The sequence below is a fragment of the Actinia tenebrosa genome, unplaced genomic scaffold, assembly GCF_029948245.1.
Source record: "Actinia tenebrosa isolate PJP-AT-01 unplaced genomic scaffold, QUT_ActTen_1.0 PGA_scaffold13__45_contigs__length_12533684, whole genome shotgun sequence".
NCBI lineage: Eukaryota > Metazoa > Cnidaria > Anthozoa > Actiniaria > Actiniidae > Actinia > Actinia tenebrosa.
In genome coordinates this window covers 7,437,932-7,447,867 of record NW_028292573.1, presented here as the reverse complement: position 1 = coordinate 7,447,867, position 9,936 = coordinate 7,437,932, and the positions used below count along the sequence as shown (strand labels likewise).

The window sequence follows — 9,936 nt, the reverse complement described above, 5'->3', positions numbered from 1 at the left end:
ATGGTATCTCATATTGATCTTATCAGGCATATACACCTACTTGCAAGAACGTTGTCATACGAAAATAGAACATTAGTGATTTAGTGGGATAAGAATTATATTAAAAAACAAAAGAAGATCACTGAAGCTGAACTTTTGCTTTTGTCTTTTAATGTATTCCTTTCTCACTAAATCACTAATGTTCTATTTTCGTATGTCAACGTTCTTGCAAGTAGGTGTATACTCTGACCTTTTTTATTTTCACCATTCACTTTAATCTAAATTGGGCTCCCTGTGTAGAGAAGTTATTTTGGATTTACGGTACTGACTTACAGCACGTCCCGGGGGGGGGATCCCTTGTAAGAGGGAGTGGAGGGCTTGCCATAAGAATGGTTATCGTATGAGTGGAAAACATACGGTACTGACTTACAGCACGTACGCGGTACGACATGACGTAACATTGAAATGGCTTCCCACAGGAATGGTTATCGTATGAGTGGAAAACGTACGTTACTGACTTACAGCACGTACACGGTACGATATGCCGTAACATTGAAATGGCTTCCCATAAGAATAGTTATCATATGAGTGGGAAAGAAATATTTGATAAACAAAATACAGCCTTCATTATTTAAAATCTCGTTTATTTTATCCTTATCAACTTCCATTCATTAATTTCCCTTACATTTAGCTTGTACACATGATCTTTGTTTCGGCTACCTCAGGGACATTAATGATTGTTATACTTAAAAATTCCTTGCAAATGTTTCTGCCACAAGCAATGGAAAGATAATTGTTGCTTCTCCATAAACCTGTAAAATAATAGATAATATTATTGTAATAGACTTGAAAAGTGATTACTGCACATGAATTGACAGCTGTTAGAAACGATATTTGCCCAAATTTCAACATTACAAGTAGCCCATCATGTTTATTAAGTTACCTTGACTGGAGTGGCAGTTGCTTTTATCTTTCCCCATGAAATTGCTTCATCAGGTCTTGCACCAGAGTCACTACCATCAAATTCTTGTGCCGTGTTGATAAACACTGAAAAATCGGCCCCATTCCGCTGAAATTATCAATAAAATGTAGAAAAGATGTGGTTTTTTTTTGACTTGGAGAATTTATGTGGTAGCTATGTTGTAACACCGGTGACAATACAAAGAGAACATCTACCATGGTAACCAAGATAAAGCGAGGGTTGCTGAGAAACAACTTTTTATGGCCATTACTTGACACGATTTTGGCCAATAAGGAGAGAGAAATATTGGTATATTGCAGCACCCTTTATCATTATATATATTCATATACCTTTATCCACCATGACACCCTCTAGACATATACAGCTATTTCAAAAAAGGTTGAATACTGAATACTGCATATTGAATAGTGCATTCCAAGACAAAAGGGCATCGTGGGTCTCGTTAATTTGAAATAGAAAGTAAATATACAGCAATTAACTGTTTACTCCGACGAAGGACTAGCGTCCGAAACGTCAGTTTATCTTTTCACGGCGTACAATTTACCTTTTTATCATTAATGTCTACATGTAGTTAGTATATTGTTTCAGATGGAATACACTAAAAATAGAATAAATAATTATTATTAATTCTACTTTAGACAATGTCACTATGACACACAATGCACTTCTGTCTTGGAATGCACTATTCAGTATGCAGTATTCAGTATTCAACCTTTTTTGAAATAGCGGTAGCTTTACTTAACTCTCACCATCATGTTAGCATTGCATGTGTGGTGTTTGACAAGACCACCACCTAAAATGATTAAACCAGTGCTTTTTGCATGAATAGCATGATCGTTGATTGCTCTCACATCTAAATAATATTTGAGAAGAAAAAAAACACGATGATTATTGGACAAATCTATATTAACTCTGGACAAATCTAGAATTATTCTGCACCTTATGCCAAAATTTTAGAGGGGAGGGGGGCTAATTGAGTTTAGGGGGGGCTAATTGAGTTCCTTCCGTCAACACAACGGAAAACAATAAAAAAAAGTATCTCATTCTTCAGTTTTGTTTTGTTTTGTTTTGTTTTTTGCTGAAGGCCACCCTTGATCTTTCCTGAATACTCCCTTTTACAGTTAGGTTCATTGACCATGAGTAATAGTTCCAAGTTGTTGCCGCAGTATGATAAATTATAACTTTACGAATCATGCGCAGCAACTCCAACCCTGACTTGGAACTATTATTGGTGGTCAATGAACGGAACGGTTAAAAAAAGTTGAATTAATCATGTGTTGTCCAAGAGCGTAGAGCTCATATAAAAAAATAAATGTTCAAAAACAGTTATTCTCCAAAGTGGCTATGAATCAAAAGCCCTATGTCAGAGGATAGATTCATTTAACTGTATTTTATGAACTCCAACCTCCATCAGCTGAACCAATACCACGAAAATAGACGAAATTTAAAAAGATCATATCAAGGTTGCACACATAATTTGAAAATGAGGAATCACTTAAAGCCATTCTTAATGACACGCACCCTCTAGCGATCGTTTCTGTCATGACGAAGAAGGTTTTGGTGGATGTCAATCAAGGCGTTTCCATAACATTGTCAGAAAACGCAAAGCTATAAGGACACGTGCCTATAGAATGTCATGGAAACGCCTTGATTGACGTCCACCAAAAGCTTCTTCGCCGCAACAGAAACAACGCTAGAGCGGCGCATGTGATTGAGAATGGCTGCCATTAAGTACCTTCTACAATGTCAATTTTAAGGCCAGGATTATGGTAAGAATGAAAGAACAATGCATCACCAATAGCTCCATCAGTTATAGCAGGACAAAATACTGGAATATTATTCTTAAATTAGAAAGATAAAGAAATAAGTATAGGTTACGAATTTAATTATACAGCTTCTCATTAATCCCATATAGGTAACTGTCCAATTATTTTCTTAATTGGACAGGTCTTGTTGATATGGGATTAATTACGCAGCTATATAATTGATAGGTAATGGGATTTCATGCTCCCCAATCAAGAAATAATTAGACTCGAAAAATTCCTCTGACTGCCAAATTGGACTTGGCTTACGGCCTCATCCAATTTTGACAGTCCTCGGAATTTTCCTTGTCCAATAATTTCTTAATTGGACAGCATGGAGTCCTATTACATATACAAATGTCAGAGTTATGCAGCAAGTTACCTTATATGCCCAGTAATACACTGACTCTGGATGGTTTATTTCCTTTCCAAGTCGATTAATAACTTTAGATGGCGTCCAGTTGGTTCCCTTAAGAAAACAACATCAAAACTCAACTCAGTTATATTTTTTTAAAGAACATTGAGGGCTCTTTGCATTTGGTCATAAGTGATGGACCAGTCACCAGTCAGAGAGGAGGAGGGGTGGAGGAGAAAATGTTTTTTGTTGCAAAACATTTTCCAGACCTCTACCTAATAACATTCATCTTTTTCAGGTTCTGCTTTTCAAACGTTTAAAAAATCCTCCCAATCCTCCTTTTGACCTTTCAATAGGCCCTCCATGTTCCACTAAAAAAAAATTGAGGGCCCCCAACTTAAATAATGACTGGTCCCTAATGGTAATAAAACTGCATTTCGTGACACACTGGTTACACATCTTTTCATTCAGTTCTTTACAAGTAGCTAAAAAGAATCACCAATTTAATATAAAAACAAAAATTTTGCATTCCAGTACAGACACGTGACCGTTAACGGTGAAGGGCCTATTAATGATGTTTCTTGTGAGTGTAATAAAAAGTTAAAATAAAAAAAAGATTATCCATTCCATCCCAGCCCACTTCTATACATGGATACAATTAATGATATACATGTACTTATTGACAGAGTGGGAACCAAAAACTATTTGGCTCTTGGTCATTTGTACAGACCTTGCATACTAACCCAACCTAACTCAGTCAATAAGTACATTGTATTTCATCATATGACCCAATTTTGTTGTTAAAAAGGCTGAAAAATCCTACTAAAATTGATAAATACAGCACTTGTAAGTGAAGAGTGCCAGATAGGTTTTTCCAGCTTGTTCACGTCAACCAGTCTGGTCCTCATCTTGACTTTTTCCAAATAGGTTTTATCAAAGCATGCGAGTAGGGGAGTATGGGTCATATTATGATAAAATCTTGGATTTACCACTTACCAGTTGATTTTGTTCTTCCAACATCTTGTCTAGCATAGGGCTTATCCACTCTTCAAGCTTGCAATAGTTTACATTTGGAACAAGTAAGTTTCCAGTCCTATTGTGGCCCTTTTCTCTTAATGTCTTTCCACTTAAAGCAAAGTCTCCTAAATACGTAGGAGCAAGGCACTTCATAAAGTCTTCTTCTATTCCTCCTGCGGTGTTCACGATACAGTCTACCTAAGTTTATTAATCAAATATTGTATGGTTTAATTAATAAGCTGTACAGTTATTTTCTCTTGTTATAAAAAGTTAGCGACATAAAAAACGTATGAACGATGATTTTATGAGTGGGCGAGTTGGTCCGTGGGCGAATTGACTGTAAACCATTTATTTGTTCTGAGCAATATTTTTTAGATCCTAAAGAAGCCACCACAGGCTTACCAGACTAAGTATTTGTGGGTTTGGATAAGATCCCTGTTGTCTCCCTAAGAAAAAAAAATGAATCAATACATATATATATATATATATATATGTAAATCACTGGCCGATCCAGGGGAGGGGTGCAGGGGGCACCCTCCCCTGAACAAATTCCTGGATCCGCCCTTGTAAATATTCATAATATGGAAGTGGAAGTAAAGATTATTATTATTATTATTACTATTACTATTATTATTTATTATTATTATTATTATTATTATTATCTCCCGTGGTGAATGTCAATTAAGTATTTGAATTATCAAGGGATTCTGAATCCTCTCCCATAACCCATGTTATAAAACAAAGGAAACAAAGGATTATTGCTTTGTGAGGTGTTCTAATTCCAAATAAGTAGGGTACTACTACATACTACACAGGAGAGAACCAACAAACAACTCTACTCACATGCTACACATGAGAGAACCAACAAACAACTCTACTCACATACTACGCTGGAGAGAACCAACAAACAACTCTACTCACATACTACACAGGAGAGAACCAACAAACAACTCTACTCACATACTACTCAGGAGAGAACCAACAAACAACTCTACTCACATACTACACAGGAGAGAACCAACAAACAACTCTACTCACATGCTACACAGGAGAGAACCAACAAACAACTCTACTCACATACTACACAGGAGAGAACCAACAAACAACTCTACTCACATACTACACTGGAGAGAACCAACAAACAACTCTACTCACATACTACACAGGAGAGAACCAACAAACAACTCTACTCAAATACTACACAGGAGAGAACCAACAAACAACTCTACCCACATACGACACAGGAGAGAACCAACAAACAACTCTATTCACATACTACACAGGAGAGAACCAACAAACAACTCTACTTACATACTACACAGTATAGAACCAACAAACAACTCTACTCACATACTACACAGGAGAGAACCAACAAACAACTCTACTCACATACTACACAGGAGAGAACCAACAAACAACTCTACTCAAATACTGCACAGGAGAGAACCAACAAACAACTCTACCCACATACGACACAGGAGAGAACCAACAAACAACTCTACTCACATACGACACAAGAGAGAACCAACAAACAACTCTACTCACATACAACACAGGAGAGAACCAACAAACAACTCTACTCACATACAACACAGGAGAGAACCAACAAACAACTCTACCCACATACTACACAGGAGAGAACCAACAAACAACTCTACTCACATACGACACAAGAGAGAACCAACAAACAACTCTACTCACATACAACACAGGAGAGAACCAACAAACAACTCTACTTACATACTACACAGGATAGAACCAGCAAACAACTCTACTCACATACTACACAGGAGAGAAACAACAAACAACTCTACTCACATACTACGCTGGAGAGAACCAACAAACAACTCTACTCACATACTACACAGGAGAGAACCAACAAACAACTCTACTCACATACTACACAGGAGAGAACCAACAAACAACTCTACTCACATACTACACAGGAGAGAACCAACAAACAACTCTACTCACATACTACACAGGAGAGAACCAACAAACAACTCTACTCACATACTACACAGGAGAGAACCAACAAACAACTCTACTCACATACTACACAGGAGAGAAACAACAAACAACTCTACTCACATACTACACAGGAGAGAACCAACAAACAACTCTACTCACATACTACACAGGAGAGAACCAACAAACAACTCTACTCACATACTACACAGGAGAGAAACAACAAACAACTCTACTCACATACTACACAGGAGAGAACCAACAAACAACTCTACTCACATACTACACAGGAGAGAACCAACAAACAACTCTACTCACATACTACACAGGAGAGAACCAACAAACAACTCTACTCACATACTACACAGGAGAGAGCCAACAAATAACTCTACTCAAATACTACACAGGAGAGAACCAACAAACAACTCTACTCACATACTACACAGGATAGAACCAGCAAACAACTCTACTCACATACTACACAGGAGAGAACCAACAAACAACTCTACTCACATACTACACAGGAGAGAACCAACCAACAACTCTACTCACATACTACACAGGAGAGAACCAACAAACAACTCTACCCACATACGACACAGGAGAGAACCAACAAACAACTCTACTCACATACTACACAGGAGAGAACCAACAAACAACTCTACTTACATACTACACAGTATAGAACCAACAAACAACTCTACTCACATACTACACAGGAGAGAACCAACAAACAACTCTACTTACATACTACACAGGAGAGAACCAACAAACAACTCTACTCACATACTACACAGGAGAGAACCAACAAACAAATCTACTCACATACTACACAGGAGAGAACCAACAAACAACTCTACTCACATACTACACAGGAGATAACCAACAAACAACTCTACTCACACATGATGAATCTGAGTATCAAATCAATTGATAAGAGGGCAGCGCTCTCACCGCTATGCTGCCCATACTTTCCCCCCAAGCAACAATTGACCTGAAAATATTAGCAGCTCTGGATGTGACCTATTGAAATTTTCTTACCATATTATGTTTGACTAGAAAACAAATTGTTTCTCTAACACCAGATGAGATCATGTTTGATGTGAAGGATAAAAATATAGAGCAGTTACTCTTGGGACGGCCATTAGGAAGAAGGTCAAGTGCAGGATGCTCTTCGTTCTTTTGAAAGGGTTCATTCTTCTTTGCAATCTGTTGAAGCAAAAATGAAAACTAATGATTTGCAAAAGTTCTACAGTGCGACTACATTGACCAAGGCCACCCTAACAAATTTCAAATCAAATTCCCAACTCACATTTTAACGATCGATGCATAACAGATGAATGAGTGAATTCTGGGTTTTAAACTGTTTCTTGTTCATTTCTGATCATACACACACTTGTATAAAGTATATATATTAATAATTCTAAAGAGGAAAATTTATACAGATTCTATTGTTTAAATACTCAATCACTTTGGGCTAATTTGTATGAAAACTTGTCTGGGTGGCCTTAGTCGGTGTCAGTCTCACAGTAAAATATGATTTGAAATCGTTAAAGGTCGGGAAAATCGTAAGAAGGGTTATGTTATTTCAAGAAAGTGGTTAGGGGTGTTATTGCATATCAAGGGGTTTGAGAACTACTGCAGAGTGATAAAAGAGGGGTTATGCAAATGTTGCTTCTACCATGAAGGGGGGCCCAGGGTAGGGTAATGATTGAAAAGCTTTCCATTGAATTTTGCCAACCCCTCCCCCTTTTGCTATAAAATAAAAGCCCCCTAATAATATACTACGAAAATCACTGAACTGTGTTGAATAGGGCTGAGTTTCTAATAACATTCTACCCACTTAATCACATGATTGCTACCCACATTTTCATTAATAATTCCAAATATTCAATGTTCCTTTTTGATCACATACATGTGGAGTACTTGAAACCCATCACTAAATTTAAATGGGTGGAGCAAACATACAAAAGAGGGCGTCATTGTCATAAGAAAATTCTAGCTTGTTCCACATATACAGTTCAGTGATTCTTGTAGTACTTTAATTAGTTTTTGTTTAGGCCCTCAGGCCAAAACTGTATTGTATTCAGTTTGCAAATTCATAATATTTGTGAATGGTGTAAAAACGGCTGTCATTACGTCATCAAACACACAATGAAAAACCGCATTGATACACGAGGTAGTGGAAGTCAAAGCTAGAGTGCTTTCGTCAGTAGAGAGTTTTTAAGCCTAGTTTCATAACATAATAATAATAATCTTTAATACTTATTTAAGCGCATAATCTATCTATCTATACATATATATATATATACACTTGATTGCAGAAAGGTTGTAGTATACATTTATACATATATCTAATTTATTCAGTATATTTAATGATATGCAAAACAGAAAACTTGCTTTATTTATTATTTGTTTCATTCAATGAATGTCAAAATATTTTATTCTTGTGTTTTACATCATACAGATTATAAATCAATTGGTTTTGAGGGTTAAAAAAGTAAAATTGCAATATGCATCTCATTAGGTATTTGTATAAATGTATACTACAACGTTTCTGCAATAGAGTGTATATAATCTTATGCGCTACAACATTTATGAAGGATATATATAATCAACACGCACAAACAGAGGGGAGAGTCAACCATCTTAATGCTCAAAAAGTGCCACTTCGATTTTCAAGTGTGCATACTAAATGCCTGCGGCTTGATGAAAGAGCTAGTGCTATTTGAAGTAAATATGAACAAATATAGGAAGAAAATGCTTCCATGCATGAGACCATGCTGAGACCATGCATGCTTGTAAATACCCAACTGGTTTTCCTCCTTGCCAGTTGGGATTCTTAACACACTTTATGATAGCTTTAATCATTCATTTCAGTTTATTAATTGTAAGAGGGCCATAATGGAAACTACTGGGCTAACTGAGTAATGTACCCTCGTTAAACAAGGTTATATCATAAATTCCTCACCCCACACTAGCTACTTGACTCACATAACTCTCATCTAAGTTTCCTAACCATTCTAATAAATTAAACACACTCTCCTAAAACCATAATTACTGCACGAGAAGCAAAAATAAACAATTCTTGTTGGTAGCCCAAGTGTATTAAATAGTGAAAGCTAGGAGAATAGCTCTCTAAAAGTAGAGAACTTATTAAAAAAAATATAGCCGATTAAATGCACACGTTTGTTAGTTTTGCAAGTGTTTTCATGTAGTTTGATTGCATTTAGTACAATTTCCTAGTTCAGACAAAGCAACAGGCATGTAATGATCGAAAGGCTCAATGCATGTTGGAAGAAAGTCTACAACCATGTTGTGCACAAATAAGCTCAATACGTACCATTTTGTTGATCTCTTCTACTGCTTTACCAAAGTTAGTTGCTTGAAATCCAGTGTGTTTAAACGATTTCAGTAATGCATGATAATCCACACCTTTTCCAAAATCAAAGCCCTTAACAGTCTCAGCATTTTCTGGCATAGGATCACTCTTTGACAACACAGATTCAATCGCTACAGATGGTGGAACAGACGCCATTATTGCTCAATTTTTCTTTTTGATCTTGAGGAGCCACGAGACCTGAAAAGCAAATACTTCTTGATCTTTAGTTTATGGTTCATTTACTTCTTATAAGCGTTAATTATTTAGTGCATAATTTTCCGCCATTTTTTAGCGACCGAAAGGGCTTACTGGGATACGGCAATCTGGCACTACCACAGGGAGCCCGGCTTGGTAAACTCGTTTTATATGTTGATGACATTACATAATAATCGCAATCGTAACTCAATATACGCCCATAAACAAACGGTCACTACGTGATAGAACTTGTAAT

The 9,936-nt window shown here is 36.6% G+C and overlaps 1 protein-coding gene across 1 annotated transcript; it reads right to left on the bottom strand.

Annotated features, from left to right (window-relative positions):
* Positions 1 to 606: 606 nt before the first annotated feature.
* On the bottom strand, positions 607 to 9,936 carry LOC116304187 (deoxyhypusine synthase). Its single transcript, XM_031713878.2, has 8 exons — positions 9,447 to 9,936; positions 7,145 to 7,312; positions 4,115 to 4,333; positions 3,146 to 3,232; positions 2,697 to 2,802; positions 1,711 to 1,814; positions 923 to 1,048; positions 607 to 791 (listed from the first exon to the last, which is right to left on the bottom strand). The coding sequence occupies exons 1-8, from the start codon at positions 9,639 to 9,641 to the stop codon at positions 726 to 728; spliced, it is 1,071 nt and encodes a 356-aa protein (XP_031569738.2). The 5' UTR covers positions 9,642 to 9,936; the 3' UTR covers positions 607 to 725.

Bases quoted from the DNA above. Each gene is read 5' to 3' on its own strand.
- LOC116304187 (XM_031713878.2), bottom strand. From the start codon at position 9,641: ATGGCGTCTGTTCCACCATCTGTAGCGATTGAATCTGTGTTGTCAAAG. The intron at 7,313-9,446 runs GTACGTATTGAG...TTGCTTCAACAG, and splicing joins TAGAAGAGATCAACAAAATG to ATTGCAAAGAAGAATGAACC. The intron at 2,803-3,145 runs GTAACTTGCTGC...TTCTAATTTAAG, and splicing joins TGTATTACTGGGCATATAAG to AATAATATTCCAGTATTTTG.